Consider the following 21,483-nt stretch of genomic DNA (forward strand, 5'->3'; position numbering starts at 1 on the left):
CAGTATTGAGTAACCACCGCAGCAAAAGTCTAAACCTGCTTTTATTGCTTATCGTTTCAACACCCTGGATGTTGTGGTTTGGTGTCGGAGTGAATTCCTTCATGCTGTGTGCAGCCCGTCAGAGGGCGGCTCTTGGACTGCTTTTACGCATCATTATAAAGGCTTGTCCTGCTGATGAGTCTCCAACTCCCTCCCTCAGTCCGCAGTCCCGCTCTGCCGCTGTCAGCCCGTCAGTCTCTGGATCTAACATTCACTAGATATTTGGTGGATGCCGCCCGCCAGTAGCCTACAGGTTGCAAAGGTTTAAAGGTTTATCTCCTCTTCTTTTTCTTTTTCTTTTTCTCCCCTGCTTGGATACTACTGACTTAGGCATTGGATATGTGCACACGGGATGATGACAACCCCTTTCCTCCCCGTAGAAGTAAGATAAAATAGGCTTTCGCATACACTGGATTTACTCCTCTCGTTCCATATGAAGAAGTCAAAAGTAAGTGATTTTTGCTGTACTTTCACTTTTAAAAGCATTTTGCATTGTGGCATGACGCAGGACAGTATTATTCCACTGTGTTGAGCAGTCCGACGTTGATAAATGGTTTATATGGAAACAAGTAAAGCTCTATAACATTTAACAGTTTTGCTTTAGGCTTTATTAAGGTTATTAGGCTGTGAGTAGCCTTCATATTGCCTACAGAAATAACCCATTAAAGAGAAATTCATGATAGGTTGTCATTATTAATAGGCTGTAACTGAATCAAAGCGGGGTGTACCGGAGGAAATATTTCCTATAGCTGCTGTATTCGTGGATTGCGGGTATACAGAAGCCTAATTGCGGATCTCTTTGTGGCAAACTTGCTTTCCTTTAACTTGCGGTGTTTCAAAATGTTCCACCTGTCTGGAGTTTAAGCAGCTTGTCCTACATCCTCGTCTTCCTTATTCCGTCCACGCAGGGCAGAGGCTTAATGGCTCATAAATCAATACGTTTATTTTTACGGCGCCAGTCTGGCACTTCTCAGTATTCACTTCTGAGAACGCGGTTGCGCTAATTGTTTTATTTCTTTATTTGTTGCGATATGCAACGGTGAAGTTAACCGGGGAGAGAGTCCAACCTAAACTCTGTCTGCACCTCTTCCTACAGGAGTTCAACACTGTCAGGCAGACACACGCTCTTAGGAGGTCAATTAAGTGAAGTTAAGCACGCGGGCAGGGTTTGCAGCTTTTATTCCCATAAGAAACTTTATTATGGGAATAAAAGCATAGCCTACATTAATGCTCTTCTGAACGTATAGCCTAATTGATTCTTTTACATATTGCTGGCTGTTTGCCTTATGATGATCACCAACTTGAAGTAATAATTTACTCACTTTTCTAGGCTGACCAATCTATAGGAGGCAAATTCAGTGTTACCCTGGTGTAAGAGGACAGAGTCTCTTATGGGAATAAAAGCAGAAATCAGTGCAATCAGTGAAATTTTCTGAACGTGTAAGTAACTTTTGATTTTACTGCTGGCTGTTTGCCTCGCGCTGGACAGGAGGTCATAGCTATTGAAGATCTATAGTGCAGCGACACCGGCTGCTGTCCCAGTTGGTCTTAGTGGAGCCGGGGCGAGCTTTGCTTAGATAAGGCTGTCTGTCTGCCTGCAAGCCCCGAGACCAAACGCTGTGGCCCGTGACTCGATTGGCTCAAATGCTGCAAATTATGACGACCAGACTGATCTTTTCGGCTCACTGAAGCATTTTTCATCCACGTTAAGCATCGAAATAAAACACTTTTTTTTTTTTTGCCTGTAAGAGCAGGTGCCTCCACCACCTCATATTCTCGGGTATTCAATGCTGTAGTGGCACATAAAAAGGTGGACAGCTATAGTATGAACTCCAATCAGTGATCAGCTTAAGACAAATATCCACAAAAAAAAAAATCTGTATCTAATTTCAGAAAAGCATTCATTTATTTTTGAGGTTTGTGTTTTTTTTCCCTTACAAGATCCTATCTTCACCTGATTTGCATGACACTTCCTATTCAGTATCCTGCACAATGAATTTGCCCTATAGCCTATGGATTTACATTTGCTTAAAAACGTGTGTCTACGCAAATAGAAAAACGGGTAAAGTGGATCCAGGCAGGTTTACCCTCCTTTACATCCCACAGGCTATTTGACTGAAGAGCTGCGCCTTTGCATATCGGGTTATTGGCCAATCTGTATGTTTTGCTCAGTTTACTCATGTCAGCATGTCAGACTGACAAAAGAAGGAAAGAACATTGAGCGTATTAATATTCATTATTAAGAGGATCTGCGTGTGTGTGCATGAGCATCTGGGAGAAAAAAAAAAAGCCTTTGAAGTTTCCTGTTGGAAGCGCGGGCATCTCTGCAGCGCAGCGTCCTAACTGTCATTATTACAGTTTCCTTCATGTCGTTTTAATGAAGTGATGTTTGCATTGCCTGGTAATATTTACAGCTACCTTTCATCATTTTGCGGTCTTTGGCCTCCACTTCCTGTGCTTTGGGCTGTAGGCCTAATCACATGTAAAACACATGTAAGGGATTTATTTTTTATTATAGCCTAGTCTGGAAGTCGTTTAAAAAAACGTTTCAGTTTCCACCTGCAGCTCTCGTCAAGGTACAGTAGAAGAAGTCTGTAATACTGTAGTATTCCTATAGGGAGGTATCGTGTGTCTGTGGTATAGTGAGTTTATAGTGACATTATGATATTCCCTATAGGAATATTGAAGTTTTGCTGTGATATCTGTATAGTATCCGTCTAAAAGTCATTATAGGATTAGTATAGCTCTTTTTCCATAAGGGGATCAGGACTGTCATCTTCTCAGATGATTGTAGGTTTTGTAACAGCTAGAAACAGATAAACAGATCAATACAATGGCAATCCAAAAAATTATTTCTCAGCTGTATGTCTCTTTCTAATACAGCATGACTAGGATCTAAAATGCTGTTTCTGAACAGAGCAAAGCCAAAACCTATTGTGATGAATGAGACTGTCCAAGAGACTCATGAGTCAAAACTCAGTCTAGCGGGACTGACACGAGGTCTGTGTGTGTGTGTGTGTGTGTGTGTGTGTGTGTGTGTGTGAGAGAGAGAGAGAGAGAGAGCGAGGGAGAGCGGGAGGGGGGTGTCTTAACCTACACAGAACATTTTGGCACCAGCATGCCAGTAGATAGCGCTAGTTTTCTGATGCCTGCTGTGCTGAAACACACTTCCAACCCTCCACCCTGCTTGGAGGCCAAAGAAGTGTCTGGGGGGGGGGGGATGGACACAGCGTGGGTGGTGGTGGTGGTGTGTGTGTGTGTGTGTGTGTGTGTGTGTGAGTGGGTGGGTGGGAGGTGGGGGGTACAGAAAGGTCATAGGCTGGCCCCCTCCCCCCAGGTATGTGAAGACAGGTTAGTGAAATTTATGACTGAGATGTCTTCTCTTCATATGTTTGCCCTTTGGGGTCAGGTAGAAACCATACACTTCGGGCTGTGAGCAAATGCAAATTGTGTGACAGGTATATACATATTTTATTTTTTTTTCCACCACCATAAATAGCTCAGAGGGTATTGATTTAGAGCGCTGCCCGGGTTAAGCAGCTCCATCCTCCTCTAGTTTAACTGGCCAGATGATTGAGATGCTCACAGATGGGCAGGTCAGAGGAGCTGTCGCGTCACACGGCTGTAAATCCATAGGTCGACCCCTGATAATGCAGGTTCAGTTTGTTTCAGTCTCTGGCCTCTTTCTGCAGCAGAGGACTCAGGAGAGGATTAGTCTGAGCTGGAACCGCTGGGGGTTAAATGGATCATAATTTCACTTTTATTTTCACACAATTCCACACAATAATTCATTGTTTTAAGTTGTTGTTTTTGGGGGGGGGTGTAGTGTTTTCTGTGGCTCGTGAAAACCAGAGTGGGAATTTGGAAGTAGGGTGCAGCGGGAAAAAGGCAAAAATAGGAAGAAAAATCACTGACCGTTCTACATCATTAGATTGAAGCGATTATGTTGCGTAACCATGCAGGAGGTAGGCAAGGGGAGGGCGAGGGCGCTCACACTCTCCATTAATCACAGTTAAATACATTAGTTAATCTTAATTTGAAAGACTAAATGTTGTAAGTTCGTGATAAAGAATACCCAGCTTCATGAGTGCTCGCCCTTTTCATTGTTTTGTCAGTAACTTCACATCAACAGTAGGAACAGCAACACAACATGCAGCAAAATACAGAGAAAAGTTGCAAACCGTTCTGCATCATTGCAGTAAAACAGTCCTGTAACGCTGTGTGTGGTTCAGGCAAATGGCCCTCCACTAATCACAATTGCTAAATTAATTAGTAAATGGTAAGTGGATTTTAAAATGTTGAAGCCGGCGGACTCGGTTTTGATCTGATTAACATTTCTCAGGTTAATTATTTCTGTCGCGTCGTAACCTAGACAGTGAACTTCACTTGCCAGACATGACACGTATTTGCCGCCAAGTTTATTGCCGCCAATTTCCTGGGATGCCAGTAGTTAAGGCCATGTCATTCCTGGGTATGTCTTTGTTCTTTACAATGTTTTCGTATTGTCAGCAAATGCATCAGGCAGCTTGAAGAGTGTTGGTTTGTCAGTATTGCATATCAAACAGGCTCTGTGACTCATGTATTAGTCATCACTGACGCCTGGTTGCACATCTTTCTACTGGATGTTATTGACTTTGAATTAATTGAGGAAATCCATCACTGCAGCATTAGTGTGTGTCAGTGCTATTTGCACTGATGCATGCTACTAATAAAAGTAAACTTTATTTAGTTTGGTTTTATGGTTTATTTTCTTGTGAGGTCAGTGAGTTAAACACGTAATGAACTTCTACAAGCTTGAGTAAAGACAGTTTCTCATAACATTGTTTCTAGTATAGAGTCATGTTCTCGCTCAGTTAAACAGTGACAGGAACTCAAGGAACCTTCAGAGGATGATTGAATTGAAAACTGGCTGGGATTTGAAACTGAAGCTGAAACAAAATGATGCGTGTCATCTTTATTCCCGCCTCAACAGTTGTCAGTAATCGGCTGCATGCTCACAGACTTGCAAACTGTTTGGAAAGATGTGAAATAGGAGGCTAAATTTGGAAAGAGGGCTGATGTTCTGTCGTTTATATATCATCCCAACAGCACTTTGTAGTGGTGGTAGAAGTTTTAAATAGTTTCTGAAGTGGATGAGATGGGTCTTTACTGGTGAGGATGGGTTTTCTGTGTAAAAATAAGCCAGAGAGTGCATGCTGTAGGAGCTGAGTGGCTCCATTTACCTTGCTGATATGGTTGATGGTCTCTGGTGATGCGGCGTAGATTTTTAGAATCAATTTTAGCTGAAGTTTGTCCTAAAATACCATTAAAACACAGAGGATCCAGTCTGCGAAGCTTGTGCCCACCCAGGACGCAGGTTACTTATATTTTATAAAGTAGGTAGCTTGTTTAAATTTTGTAGTCAGTCATTAACAGTTTTAAATGTGGGCTGTGTCCCCCTGTGGAACCATACGCCCCATATGACAGGTGTTAATGTGTATTTTGTGCTGTAAAACCCCACAGGATCCATAAAAGAAGCCAGGCAAACACAGTTTGAGAGGTACAGGGTCTGTTTCTGTCACAGCAGCCGGCCCTCATGATGGAGGATAAAAAAGAGTGATGGTCCTTTTCCCCCAGCAGCAGCAGCAGCAGCACATTCATCATCAGTGTGCTGTCCCACATCAAAGTGGTTAATGGTGATTGATGTCCGTAAAGTCACAATATGAGACTCATCCTGTAGGCTGCTTCTCATCTGTGTCAAGAAAAGACTGTGTGTGTGTGTGTGTGTGTGCATGTGTGTGTGTGAAATCATTACAAAACCACATGATCTTATTTTTAGAGTGTACCAAGGGAGCCAGACAGGAAAACCGAACGCTCACATGAGGACACGCCGGGCGTTTAAAACAAATATTTTCAGATCTCAAAAACCATTTAGCACGGCACGCTGAGGTCTGTCAGTTAAGAATTCCTCGAAGCCTTTTTCAACTTGGCATGCAAGCTTGTAATGGCTGGTTAGGTTTGATCAAACATTTATTAGACCCGGGTTCGGGCTTGTCTCTGCGCAGCGAGGGTTTCAGATGGTTCGCTGTCAGATGGTTGTGGAACGTGGCGGGGGGTCTGTTCTGCGGGTTGGCAGGAGGTGTGAACCAAAGGCCGCCGTGATAGATTTGTGAGACCAATCTGTGGCTTGTAAAAGGCAATTACAAATACTTACCGTAACAACTACTGTCTCTGGGTTTTTTATGGCGTGCGCCGCTGATTTCCAAGAACAGACTTGAATTCTGTCTTGTGAACTTGGGCTTGAAGTAAGTGCACATAAAGTGGGGATTTATCTTAGGGCTTTTTCTTGTGCCTCTCTCTCTCTGTCATACATGATTGTTCTGGGAACACGGGAATATTTCGCTGTTGTCACATGGAAAATGGTGAAAACCTCGTAACACCCCCCCGTCTTGATGATTTTCATGTTTAAACTTCAGTTGGAGGACTCGCTGCTCCTTTACAGGGTTGAGAAAATTGTGGCACACACGGTGTTATGAAAGCCTTTCAAAACCAATTGGACAAACTCTAAAACACATGATGGTCAACAGAGCTGTGACTTGAACCTTTGCACGCTTTATAATCCAAAGTTACTTGAGATGTCGGAATTTAATCTTATTCTACTGCTCCACTGATTGTAAGTCACTCTGGATAAGCAACAGCATCAACTTAAAGCCTGGAATCTAAAATGTAGATGCCACTTGAAATGAGAATCTAACCTTACATCTAAAATCCCCCAAGAGGCTTAATTTTCCATCCGTACATGCATTTACTTGAAACAAGATTTTTGTATAAATTTCTTCTATGTCATGGGTAATTTGCTGTATTGCTGCTGAGATTTTCAGTAAAATGCCTAGTTGACTTGTTTTCACGCTTTAGCTCCATTCCACTAGCCTGCTGTATCAAATGAAGTGTAGGCACAGTTGGAAATGTAGAAGGAAAGATGGCATCTGAGGCAAAATGTCTACTGAACCAAGGATTATTCCTTTCCTTCAGCGCGGAAATATCTAATTAAATTAGCACACTCTAGCACACTGCTGTAGTTATACTGTAGATATGCCTGCAGGCTCCTGGTCCATGCATGTGGCTGTGCATTAAGTGCCCCAGTTCTGCATTAAAGGCGCGCTGCTATAAACTCGCATAATTAACAGGAACTTGAGATCCGTTTCACGTGCAGAACCCCTGGATATTTTCACAAAAAAGTCATCATCCTAAGTGAATATTTACCCAGAAAGAGTAAGCCAATATGTGACACATAGCAGTCGATGCTAGATAGAGGGCATGAAAGATGGATTTGATTCGCTTCAATCTTGTGGAAATCGTCTTACCCAATAGCACATCTACCTATGAAAATGCAATTTGCAAAACGGTAAATCAGATGATCAAGTCCTCCCTGAGGACGTGTCAGAAGACTGAGGACCAAGTGCAAGTTAAACACAGTTTGAAAACTAAACTGTGTATTCTAATCAACAAACATTACAGTGTGTAGGCTCGGTCATAACCACATTCTCCCAATCAAATTCAAATCCATGCATATGGATCCTTTGAATTTCTTTTATTTGCCATACAAGTGCTCACAATGGCGCTCATTCTACTCAGAATTCTTTCCTCTGAGATTCATCATTCATCTGTTTGAAAACATTTTTGTCACAGTTTTGGCGTGACTCGTCTTGTGAGTTTGACCCTTGTTATTTTTGGTGAAGAAAAAAAAGTATATAAACCTTCTGATAGTCTGCTGGATTATGTGGATGAAGACCAGGTTGCTTTTTACTAAACTTTGGGTTGAATTGAATAGCGCACTATGGATACTCTTTTAATCTCCTTCCACATCGCAGTGGAAATGCACCTAAGATTTTTTCCCAAAAAACAAAAAAGCATTCATTTTGTTTTCCAGGGGCAAAAAGATTCCTTGGAACTGAATCCCAAACAGTTTGACGGCACTTTAACCAAACAACAAGCTTTTTTTTTTTTTACGTACAAGTTTGGATATTTCAGTGGTAGTGGGTGAAATGTGAGTAAACTTTGTGCTGCTATCGTGAAAAAAAAAAAAAAAAAAATAGTTGTAAACTTTTCTTTTTCACTCTTGAATGGTTTGTTTAATAATGTAAATTGGTTTACATACTCAGGATCATGGTTTTATAACTTTCTTTTTTTTTTTTTAGGCTTTTTTTTTTCAGCGCTAGGCTCATTTGTTTTGTTGATCATCAGCACTGTTGTTGCGCCTGGTGTGATCAAAGCAGACAACATAGTACATGAGTCAGATTTGCATAAGTGGTCCACAATTAATTCCCAAGAGCTTGCTAACATCAGGGAGCCAGCCATAATAAACCACACCGTCATAGATGCATTCAGGGATAAATTATGAGATCAAAACTTCAAAGGCTCAAAAAAAAACACTTGATATCCTCTTACAGAGTAGCAGCTTCTTTGATTTGGAGCGCCACCTTTGTGCACCTTAAGGTTTTTATTATACAGCTGAAAGTAGAGAGAGGCAGGAAAGACTGGGAGAGAGAGGGGGATGACGTGCGACAAAGGTCCTGGGCCGGATTCGAACCCGGGCCGTTGCGTTTACATGGCATGTACACTGAGCCACCAAGTCAGCCGAGGGTTGAGGTTTGCAGTGGAGCAAGTTATATAAGGCTGGTATTTAGCCGGGCTGTGAGTAACCAGGAAAGAGATGTCTTTATTTTGCAGGGGACAAACTTGGCACTACATCTGTAAGAGAAAAAAAAAAACCCAGCACAGTTGCACAACTGAACACACTTCCTTGTTGTCCAAGCCAAATTCCCTTTCTTCAGTTGCTGCATATTAACCAGGGCCGTCCTCAAGCAGTTATTTATTGACTTGGTAAGTGATGTGGCTATCTAAAGGGACTGTAAGGGAATATTAAAATCACGCTTTTCCTGTCCAAAGAAAACAACAGGGAGAGAGAATACTAACTCCAAATGCATTTCATCTTCATCCTCCCCTTCCAAACTGTAGCCTCAGTAGCCATCAGTAGCCTCCTATCAAGTCCATATGTGTCCTTTAAAGATACAGTCAGCAACTTATTTGGGTAAATTATGGGTAGGTAAGTGTAGATGGAATCTCAAAATATAAGCGTATTTCACTCCAAGTTTTAAACTTTAAACACATCTGAAAATTTACATAAACCCCATGTTTAGGAGCCATATACTGCATCTGCTATTGGCTGGTCTTTGGTGCCAGGTGATGTCACCACCTGTTGTACTCTATAGGAGGTGACATCACCTGGCACCAAAGACCAGCCAATAGCAGATGCCAGTGCAGTACCCTACGTTTCATCATTAGATGTCCCACAAATTTGGGTGGGGTTTAGTTACTCTTTAATTGAATGGTAATGCATTTATCAATATCTTGCTTTAAAGGAAAGGGTTTAAATTTTTTGTTAGCTATTTGCTATTTTATTCACAATATTGTGGGGGGGGGGTTTCTCATTTTCTCAAAGGCCACACAAACCCAAACACATGATTAGTTTACCTGTTGCTCCAGTATGAAAACAGCATTGCATTTGGCAATTTGTTAGCAGCTAGCAAGTTCAATTGAAGGAAATATTGTTCAAAACCCTGAAGAACGGCCTAATAATTGGTATGTTGTTGTCTCAAGCCTTGTATATATTCACAAATGTCTTGAATTCATGTTAATGTTTTCCAGTTGAAGTAAGCCACCTGTTTAAAATGCATACAGTAGCTCATTGGTCAGTTTGAAATTGAAGACATTTGACGGGTTTATAAGGATGCATTTGACAGGTATATTGTATCTTTATATTGTATTTATGCTTTTATAATGCTTTGTAATCACCTTGTTCATCCAGAGGAAAAACATACTGAAGCATGCTATATTCAGACACAAGCACTTCTCACTCTATCCTGCACACTCCTCAGTTCAATTCAATATGACTTTGAGTAACGGTCTGGCTCCTCTAATTTATTTTGTTAGCGCTAACCTCAGTAAGTGCACCTGAGCAGCCGGTAGCAGACGGAATATTTTCAGATGCTAATGTGATTTACACAAGAATAAAGTGGAACCCGGTCGCTTACTAGACTGTGAGAATCTATCGCGCTTCCTGTTTGCTGTCAAGGGAGTACACAGTTCATTTTGGCCTCTTCTGCCTCGCTGTTTTGTTGTATTGTTGCTTGGCCAGAAAGTAAATCTAACGAGTCACATTTTTATATTAGAATACATAGTAATAATTGTGAGCTTGCTCCCAGTAGCATCTGATTGAATACAAGCTGTTGTATAAAGATAAAGCATAAAATGTCCATTCTTTCCGCCTTTATCATACAAAGCCATGACTGTGGCTTGACCTAGACATGGATGTTCTGCACAGAGAACACTGAACAGGCCCCACAAGACATATGCTGCTTTTTAATGAGATAAATACTGCCACAGTCGTTATTGCCGTCACATATCTTTATGGTTTTCATCCTTGAGATAAGACTGCCTGACTATAGCATGACAGTGATGTTATGTTCTCCTGACCTCATTGAACAATGAAGACATTGAGCCTGGGTCATCATAGACCTTGCTTTGCCCCTGTTCGCTGCACCTAGCCCAAAGCTAACAATATTTAACAACCTACTTCACCATGGCGCCAACTAGGCTCTTATCACTGCGATAACTAAGGTTTCCCTCTGGCACATTACCCAGACTGAAGCCCAGGACAGCTCTGCTCTGGGCTCTGAGCTGGCTGGAGTGCTGAGTTTTGAGGTTTAAGAGACTTAATTACTTGAATTCTTGAACGTAGCCCTGGCCTGATACAGTGTGCAAAGGGACTAAACCAGGGTCGGATATTATCAGTACTTTGTTTTGCATTGAACCCTGCATTTAACCCTGTAGGTGATTTGTGAGAGTCTTTGATGGGAGAATTTTTCCAGTGCATTCTGGCTGAGAAAAATGTTGCATGTTTGATCAGAAAGCAACCGAGCACGCAGCCCGAAGCAGGAGAAAATGTCGGAGCCGTGCAGCCAGCAGAACGAAATACTGACCAACACAAACCACTGCAGCAACAAAACATAAAACAACCAATACCATCAAAAACTCAGCAATGGAGGGATGGAAGAAGGACTGGTTGGAGATAGAGAGGGGAAAACAGCACCGTCCTCTGTCTTAGTGAAGCAAATTGAGCGTTTACTTGCTAATGAAAAGGACCAAAATGCACACAAAAATCAGATGAACGGGGAAAAACATTCCCTCAGAGAAGAGTTAGTTTCTCACCCTGGTCTTAACTAGCCCTGGGCCAACTCTTAGCTCAGCCTAAACCCCGGACCAGGCCCAGTGTGACAGGACAGCTGGACAGCAGCAGCAGCCTGGTCTTTTCTTTGAACAGCTTTTATCTGTCATCTGGCCTATTTTAATCCTCATTATGAAACATGGGAACTAATATCACATGGGCAAAGTCAAAACAATGATCTAGGCAAGAGATTAGGAAAAAAAAAATCTCTCCCTCTGACAAAACAAGCCGAATGTTGCTATGGTGGACTAATGTCATGCGAGGTCCTGCTCTGCTCTGCTCTGCTCTCTTATGAGATTATGTGTTGAAGAGGAGCACGAGGCCCGGGGATCTGGAGAGCCTGTTCAGCTAATGATGCCTCGGGTTCAAAGTGGCGGTGGAAAATGAGACGGGGGGTAATCATCCTCATCATCAGCGTGATGCAGGAGAGCAGACCTGGAGAGCCGTAATGCACCCGGCAACGATGCTCAAGAGGGCTTTAGTCTGCAGAGTGGGGCCTGGTTGGATGAGGTCGTCCGTCTCTTTTGGTCTGGAGTTCAGTTGGAAAGTGCAGGAAAGTGATCATAGAGATGGTAATGTTCAAAATGTGTCCCGGATAAAAATGCATTATTGATGCAGATTAAAATGCATTAAGATTAAAAACCACGGGGACCATTTTCATTACATTGGGAGGAATGACTGAATTTGATTATAGCATAAATCTAATTGCGATTATTTGACAGAAAATTGACATCTTGTCATCATTTTTTTAGAACTTTAAAATTGTTTAAAGAAATGTGATTTTGTTAAAACAAAAAATAGATGTCAGTTTGCAGGATTTAGTCTGAGTATGATGAAGGGTTTTGATTCGTGGACAAAAGATTACCCGCAGCCCGCAGTTCAGAAATCCATTTTGGACGCCCCTCTCTCTGAAATAGTTAATTGGAGCCTCTGTGATGCTGAGATTTAGATTTTTTCAGATTAATTGTTCAGCTCCAATAGCAGAGCTGTGTGATTGGCTTTCTCTGTCACTTTGAGATCCACTGAAGGCTGTACGGTCTTGACGGTCTCTTAGAGAGTGTGAGGTCAACATTCAAATTCGTGAATTAATTGAATTCATCTTGCTTTCCTCGCCAAAGCCTGTCGTTTATTGCTACGTTTGGCCCCAGTCGCCTTCCAGTAGATTTACAGTTTTATCACATGAGGAAATGAGATCAGTTTGTTTATACAGTGCTTTTACTTAAAGGAGATATTTCCCCAACTATTATTTGTTTTAGCAAGACCTCTCTCTCTGATAAGATGGAAATTATTATTCTATTTTGCATTTCATCACAGTACAGTGTATATGCTTCTGCCTACAGTATTACATAACACTTTAATCAGTTGAGATGCTTTCTTTGGGATTCTTAAGTACAAAGTTAAAGAAATTGGTATGAACGGGCACGCAAAATATTTTTTTTAACTCTGAGCTGAAAAAGTACTCACATGAAATGTATTGCAAGGCTTAGGGAGGTCTACTGTTTTCATACCACACTCATGGCAAAAGTGACAAAAGCACAACAGGTTTAAAACACAACCACAACATTGATATTTGATATTAATATGTCCATTTTCATATAATGCAAGAGCTAAGAGAGAAATAACAATACAGTACATTAGTTACAGGTACTACAGTTACTGTACTTTTTGGATACAAGAGTACTCTGACTTTCATAAAACCTATTTGCATATGTGCATTATGCAGAGCAGTAATGTAGATATTGTGAATTAGGAAAAGTGTTTCCTTGATTCTATCAAGTTTGAGAGATCAAATACCGATACCCAGCGTTGTGCCAATACCTCTTACCTGAGTTGAAGTGCAGTTAAACAAAGACGTTATTGATGAAAACTCCAAGTTCAAGTATCGCCACAGTACACAGGCCGTATCTAGTACAGTAATATACAGTATACGCTAAAGTAATACAATAATACATCAACAGTTACAGGGTGGTACAGCACTCAGAACATGTTTGTGAACGTTTTAAAAAATTCTTTAATCAGCCATGGAAGGTTTGCTGAGCACACATACTCTTTCTCAGCAACACCCTGAACATCAACACCTGGAAGCTGCCCAGTACAGTACAGTACAATTGGCCATTGAGCAGTTAAGTGCCTTGCTCCAGGGCGGCTAACCAGCAGCTGTTGATGGACGTTTCCCACACAGCGGGATTTTAACTGCCAGTGTTTGAGTTAGAAGATAACTTATCTAACCTTTGGGCAACCGCAATCCCCAACATCACACTGCGGTTTCTTTAATAGAGGTTTCATTGATGTTGCTTCCCTGCTGTGGGCGGAGCCTGCACCAACGCCAAGCTGACACAATGATGTATTTGCACAGGATTATGTGGAATTAGGGGAGGGTGAGAAGTTTTGCTCTTGTTTTTCAGACGTGCAAAGCTTTTATCTGCTGCTGATATTGCTCCATCAGCGGTGGTTGGATTTCCAGGTTATCATATTTCCAACATGTTGTTTATTTTTTATAAACTATGTTTTTTTTTAATCTAAGTATGTGTTAAGAGGCCTGAGAAAGGGAGGTAGAGCTTCTCAGCCAAGTTCGGGCTATCACTGTAAAACAGCGCTTTTTATTTGCCCATTTTTATCTGACTGTGAAGCCATTCATCAGAGATTTGTTCATGTTTCACCAGCGATTGGCAAAACAGGCAGCAATTCATTGGTTCTTATTTCACGAGTCTGCCAGACCAGCACATTACATCAATATTTGACGTAATATGTATCGTGGTTGATACTATACATACTATACTAATATGATTATTTAGCATATAGCCATCATGTAAATCCAGACTGTTTCTGGTGATTTGGTTAAAATAAATTACATGTCCACACATATAACAGCCAAGTGCAATATTAGTATTTTCAGTTTTATGGTTACTAACTAAATGTTATATAACCCGTTGCCCAGATCATGATGATTTACATGCAACGCTTTAGCTGATGAAATTAGGACAATAATCAGATAGATAGAGTTGCCGCTCTGTGTAGAAGCAACACAACAGTGATGGCAACGAGACTGTTATCAGTCAGTTTGGCATTCAGCATCAGAGAGACAGGTTGGGGAAAAGGTCCTGTAACTAAGTCCCTTTACAGGTTTTTCACTTCAGACACAGAAGATAGGTGTTGCCTTGCCACTGTGGCTAGAAGAGAGTTTTAGCTAGGTTGCTTAGAAAGTCCAACAGAACTGGTACAGACAAATCAATACAGCGATGGCTAAAGGTTTGTGTCTTTGTGATTATTGAAATCCAGGGAGGTAGACCTGTTCTTGGTGACTCTAAAGTTTCTCCGGAAAAACAGCATTAGCTAATGTCTGCTGCATGTCTGGCTAGCAAAGAGATTGAAGAGGAGGGCATCAAATCCAACCCCAACTCCTACTGTAGAGCTCAGTCCAAATCAGCCACAAGAAGAGGTGATGTTTTCGCCCCTGTTAGGTTGTCCGTTTGTCATCAGGATATCCCATAAATATATGAACTGGATCTGGGAGTTCCGCCATTAGACGATTATCGGACTGTAGCCAAAACTATGAAACTGACAGATAGAGACTTGATTCCAAATCCTAAGGGGATGTCTGCAGGGTCAAGAAATCAATTTAATTTAAAGCTTAACCGACAAGAATGACGTCTTTGGGTGTAAAAGCAAGTTGGAGAGCTGTTCAGCGTTGGTGGAGGTTAGTGTAGCTTTAAAACTGTGATTAGTGATGATGAAAAAGATTACAGAGCAATCCCAGAGTTTGTTTTGTTCTGTCGGTCCAGCCAACATTCTGTTGTTGTTGCTGAAGTTTTGTTTTTTCTGGGGGAATGAAATGAATAATGAGGGAGCTTTGGCTAAGTCCTGAGATGCAGCATATTGGTCAGCAGAAACACATTTCAGCATCTTTCGTATGTCTGGATGATCCATTAATCACCAGGTCATGATTGGTGGTGTTGTGTAGCTCTAACACAGCCCACGCTAAAACAAAATACAAAGTGCTTCGGATAAAAGCGTCCAGAAAATGGCATAGGTCATGTTAAGCTAAGAGGGTTTTTTTTTTTTATTGAGGAAAATACTTTCCTTCTCTCCTTACAGTGGAGCAAACAAGCCAAACATCCTGTGATAATGTGTTATTTTAATGAATACAGTTGAAATGAGTTCATCCATTTCGTGAAGCGGCCTTCTTCCCCTTTATAGGTTAGTTTATTTTCAGGGGACGATTCTGCTGATATTGATTTCCTACATATTCTGAAGCTTTTTTGTTTCTGTTCTCAAGGACGAATGAAATCCTGTGACATCATCAAATTTCATTGACTGAGATGGTTAAAAGAAAATGTTATGTCCCATCACACTTACATTAAGAATGGACTCTTGGCCCTATAAATTTACATTGAAACAACACGCACAGGAGAACGATTGCCCATGAAATTTCCGTCCATGCATTTCATAACATCGTAAGAGAAAACTAGAAGAAACTTGAAGAGAGCAAGCCTCCGCCTGAACGCTGAACCATTCTCCAACTTGCTGTCACACACCTAAAGCCATCATTCATATCACTTACATTTGAAGTTTTCTTGACTCCGCAAACGTCCACTTAGGATTGGGAATCAAGTCTCTATCTGTGTTCGTTTCATAGCTATGGCTAAAGAAACGATAAACGATGATCATCTGATGGCGGAAATCCCAGATCCAGATCACCAAACGGTCCAAGGCCGATCTGTCTATCAAATTTTATGGCCGACAGACAGACAAACACTCTAACACGGGCAAAAACACAACCACCTCGGCAGAGGTAAAAACATCTTGTAAAAAAATTGTTGCTTGCCCTTTTGAACTCTTGAGCCAAGCTGTTTGATGTATCTGATGTTGATGAGCCGGTAGCAGCGCCATAACAAGCTACGACATGGCTGTCGTAGGCTCATAGCATGGGATGGCTCCGGTGGGAATTGAACCTCTAACCTCCACCGGGCGACGCGGGACCTGTGGCCCCTCTGACAGTTGAACAAACATGCTTTTGGCCCCTGCAGCTGGTTTGTTTCATGGGCAGCGAATCTGTCTCATAAAGATCCTGGACAGAAACAGCAGAACCATATGGCTTTCATCACTCAGACATCACGTCCTGCTGTGCATATTCTCTGTTCACTTGGCCCTGTTTACTCTGCTAAAGGACATGGAATATGGAATGACTGTAAATTATACAGGATGCAACTGTGACACATACCACGCATACATTTAACAGCAAATATTGACCAATTATATTATGACAACTTTGAGTCAGTGAGATGTATGTATGTGTGCGTGTGTGTGTGTGTGTGTGTGTGTGTGTGTGTGCAACCTAGCTGCTCTGCTTTCAACATGACAATGTGTACAGATATACAGTACATGTTAACTTTAACAGGCTGTGTTTCCCTCTGGGGGGAAAGGCAAATGTTTACACCTGCATGTTGGAGGAAGCACATGCTGATGGAAACATCCTAATTGGGATGTGTGCACGTGTGTGTGTGTGTGTGTGTGTGTGTGTGTGTGTGTGTGTGTGTGTGTGTGTGTGTGTGCGCGTGTGTGTGTGTGTGAGCATTATACATGCTGAGCCACATTGTCAAATATTTGTGTCATTTACTGCTTATTTGATTTTAGTAAATGAGACAAATGTATGACAATGTGGCTCAGCATGTATAATGTTCACCCTCCCACACACACACACACACACACTGAAAACTGACTGAAAACGCTTGTCCATGCTGGTTTGGGCTGTGTCAAGATGACAGGAGCCGATCCAAAATGGATTTTGCACAAATCAAATTGGTATTTCCTTCACTGATCTAATTTTGGCCAGAAATCTCATGCAGCCAGTGAGAGCAGAGTAAGGGGGGTGACTCCAGGATTCTCCCTGTTATTCTGGGAGGGATGGCATTTCAAAATTTACGAGATTTGTTTGATGTTGATGAAGGTATTAGCAGTCGCCGGCTTCTTTTGCGCAGGCAGGCAGAGCCTGTTTCTCTCCCTCAGCCTGTCACTCTGTCAGTTTACAAGGCCATATATCAAGGCATGACTACTGTGTTATTATCTTATTAAACTAGTTAAACAGGGCACAGTGTCAGTGTCAGTGAGCTTCTGTTGAGTGAAACTACCATCAATGAAACCAAATTTATCCAAAGGAGTTTCCATAAAGCTATGAGACAAAGGGAAACAGACAGAGATTGCCTCACACAGAGCATCTGCATCTCTGGCAAGTAGTGGTAACTTTCTTGGAGCCAGATTATGAAATTGTCCAGTGGCCTTTTTATAAATAGTCCACCCCTGCCCCTAGAGACAGAGCATATTAGAAACAAGCATATTGACCTAATTTAGTCTATGAGATAAGTGACTAAGAATGTCCATACGCTGGGTAAGAAAATATAAACATAAAATAACCTCTGCTGTGTCGATTTCAAATTAATTCAAGAACCAAAAAACGGGATATCCGCTCTCTCAAAAAGATATCTTGATTGATTTATTTTACATGTTTAAAATCAATCAAGATATCTTTTTGAGAGAGTGGATTTCTATTCTATTTTTCTTTGCCTATTTTGTGTCTATACCTGCTTCGTTCTCCCCAGAAGTTTCATTGCATCCTTTTGCATCCATTGCAAGCGCTCATGGAAACAAATTATCACTGAGTGGGCAGTAGCTTTAAATTCTGAGGACTCATGGAACAAGACTCACGTGCAATGATGTTAGGCGATACTGTCTAATTCAAACAGTGTCAAATCACATGGTTGAAATCACATGAGTTTCTGCAGGGTTGCCATGCAGTTCCATCTGACATTTCACAATTCCAGATGTGGTGAAATGAACCGGCAGTTCAGGCCAGTTTAGGCTTTGATCAGTTTAGGCATGGTACAGCAATATGCAAATAATTCTCATTTATTCTGATGTAACATAAACTCTGTTCACACACGTCTGATGTTACCTTGGCACCTCTAGTTTTTTAAAAATAATTGCCAAGAACCTCAGTGATTTTAATCCTGTGTGAATTCCAGCGCAGATTACCTAGTGTGCTTTGGTGAGGACAGAGGTCAAACTGATAATACTAATCATAATCATCAATAATTAATAATACTAATTTCAGCTGTAATTTGCTTTCAAGAAAAATGGAGTTGAATCTATGGAGGAAAGTTTTTTCGTTGCAAACTTCAAGCTTTGCTAAATCAGGAGGTGACAAATTGGAAAATCCTGACCTTGTACAATTGTATCTGGGGCAACGTCGATTTCAGCGAATTTCATTATCCCATGCAAATGACTTTCACAAAATGCAGAGGTGGAGAGGTGATTCATGAATTACTTTAGGTCCCCACATAATGCAAGTCCTATGTGAATAGACCTGTAGACACCATTTGAAGAGAAGTGACACCTATTCTGGTTGCTGGAAGAAAACGTTTAAGTTAGTAGTTAGTGTCGTTACTATTGCCTAACGAATACTGTTATATTTGAGGAAATTTAGTCAGTTTCATCTCAAGTCTCAGCCCCTGTTCATACAAAATTATTTTCCCAAGTTTTGTCTACACACTAAATGGTATTTTGCCCATAATAAAGTTTCTTTCTCATCATGGGTCACAAGTCATAACTACTGTCCCTACTGGACTACATGGCCTACATCTCCTTTAAAACAAGGCATTGTTTGCTGTTCATTCCTGTGTCCAACATGCAGAACCCTTGCCATATAAAAGATGATTAGCTTTGATAAGCAGAAGAAGCAAGGCGGAATTCAATTAAATCCCATCTGCCCCTTTACATGGTGCTTTTCCTTCGGCCTTTCCTGCCGCTGATGGATCTTTGTTCCACTCGCTTCCTGTTGTGGTTCCGTTTGACAGACAAGTAGCAACAGGAGGAACGTGAGGTCGCCTGAAAGATTAGAGAAGCGGCATTGTGACAGGAAGGTCTGAACCGATTTGATGTCTCCCTCAGAGAGAAATTAGGGTTGGAGTTGCCCTTCAATAAGGCAGAAGAAGACACTAGTTGTAGCTGACTGAGTATGAATGTGTCTGTCTGTATGAAGGAATGAAAAGGCAGGGAGTTGATGCCAAAGAGCATGCATGGTCAGCAAAACCTTACCTGGATAAATGAAAGTTAAAGGAAACCCCTGTTGATGTGTTGAAGTTGAAGTGTATGAAGATTAGAGACGGCCCATCATCCCTCATGCTGGCTCCTGGTTGTGAAATTCTGTGGAGTTTTATCCGACAGGAGGGAGCTTCACTGTCAGGGTTGTTGAATTGTTTTGAGCTGGGTCTAATCTTCTCTAAGAGGAGAAGTGCGGGTTAGAGTTAAGAGTTAGGGTGAGGGTGAGGGTTAGGGTTGCATAACGTGCTCAGATTGGCACAGAGGAGAGGTTGGAGGTCAGCCAGAGGTATGGCAGCCATTAATGTAAGCCAATGAAGCTCCATTAGGCAGAGAGAAGGAGACAGGAGGTTTGACGACCCAAGGCCTGAGCTGCAACCTACAGAAGCGTAATGCATTCACTTGAGAAAAAAAAAATTGCCCTGTTTTTCTGAATTAACGAGATAATTATCTCAGAATTCTGAGAAAAGTTTTCATGGAAAAAAAATAATTCTGCTCTGTTTTTCTAAATTAATGAGATATCTCAAAATCCCAAGAGAAGCTCTCATTCCTACTTGAGAGCTCGATTTCATGGAAGCAAACGTGTCCCGCCTGTTTAGTTTAATCCAGTTGTATTTGTAAAAAGCAAAATAAAAAAATAAGTGAATGCATTACGCTTCCATGGCAACCAACTATCAAACGGATAGTTCTGGTCCTCAGCTCTGATTGGCTGAGTCAAAGCTGCTTTAAAACACATGTGACCACATAACAGTTCATTCAAATATGAATACGCTAAGCGAAAATCATCGCTCATACCTATACTTATGTGTCTCTTAGCAACCACTTTGTTTAGCTCCTATTCAAGAACAATAATGCTTGGTGAATAATAAGAATAACTGTTATTACAAAATAAAACTTTGTTGATTAAAAATGAAAGGTTTATTGAACATATGAGGGTTTCTTTTTAATACAATGGTGTGTTACCACTGTTTTATAAGCAATAAGCCACAGATTGCCCCACTCCACTTTGTGTCATACCAGCACCTTTTAGCAGTTCTAAAATCACTGTAAACCACGGCGTCTCATGGTTTATGGCTGAATTAGACAGCAAAAGAGGCTGTAGTGTGCATATAATGCCAGTCAGTTATGTCCAATGAGCTGGGAAGGCTAATAGTTGTCAACTGTTGGTCATCTTGATGATTTCTGGGCTCAAATGTTTTTACAAACTTGTTGGTTCTATAGTGGTGTATATATTAGTGTCACCTGCACAATCTGTTAGTTTTTCTCGGTTATTTCTGTGTTTTATCATTTTTAGATGTGCAAACGAACTCTAACTTAAACAGTGTAAAAGACCTTCACCACTGTTGTAAGAATACTGTCCTGATAAGAGATGTTAGTGTGCTTTTTTAAAGAGTTTGTAATTCTCTACAGAACCAGAACACCCTAAATGGAAATGTCGTCCTTCATTGTGAGAAGTGCCCTGCAGTTGAGAATGTGACTCTAATTGTCCGTCCGTTTTGTGTTTGCCTCTCTTGACTTGCAGATTTGGATACGCGTCTGTGTCCATTTACTGCTGTGCATCACGCTTGGAGTACATTCAAGTGAATTTGACGTCAACCCAGTGACAGATGACATCTCTAGACTCTCTGTTTTGGTAAGAACATTATTGAAAATTCCTGCATGTTTTAACAAATTAAAGCGAAGTTGATTGGGGGTCGGGGTTGGTTATGGGCATCCCCGTTGATTCCCGACGGCGTAGGATGAAGCTCTGCAAAATAATCTCTTTACAATCATCAGACCCCAGCATCACTCAAAATACAGTTCAAGTACAAGTGCAAGCAAATAAGTCGCATCTTGAAAACACATTTCAAACTCCTGCTTTCAAACTCCTTCTATCACATACTGTCAGCTCTCATCATCGTTTGTCCCTCTCTCTCTGTCTGTCCATCTATCCATCCATTTATATCTGATTTAGCGCAACTGGATGTTTGTTTGCTTTGATCTTTTCTTAACTGTCAGTCAAATCAATTGCCTGACATTCCAGAAAGACCTGTCAGCCCAAGAGCAAGGAAACACCCCAGCATTCATATTTGGCTTAGACTGAG

General features: G+C 41.3%; 1 protein-coding gene across 1 annotated transcript in view; it reads left to right on the top strand.

Moving 5' to 3' along the window:
* Window positions 1-211: 211 nt before the first annotated feature.
* kitlga (kit ligand a) overlaps window positions 212-21,483 on the top strand; it is a 30,055-nt gene continuing 8,783 nt past the window's right edge. Inside the window, exons 1-2 of the mRNA XM_071524628.1 lie at window positions 212-487; window positions 20,922-21,032. Of these exons, the coding sequence (XP_071380729.1) occupies window positions 473-487; window positions 20,922-21,032 (126 nt within the window). The 5' untranslated portion in view covers window positions 212-472. The remainder of the gene's footprint in view (window positions 488-20,921; window positions 21,033-21,483) is intronic.

The sequence above is a fragment of the Centroberyx affinis genome, unplaced genomic scaffold (assembly GCF_046629955.1).
Source record: "Centroberyx affinis isolate AG114_WGS23_722 - 3 ecotype Tasmania unplaced genomic scaffold, CSIRO-AGI_Caff_v1 ptg001213l_1, whole genome shotgun sequence".
Classification (NCBI taxonomy): Eukaryota; Metazoa; Chordata; class Actinopteri; order Beryciformes; family Berycidae; genus Centroberyx; species Centroberyx affinis.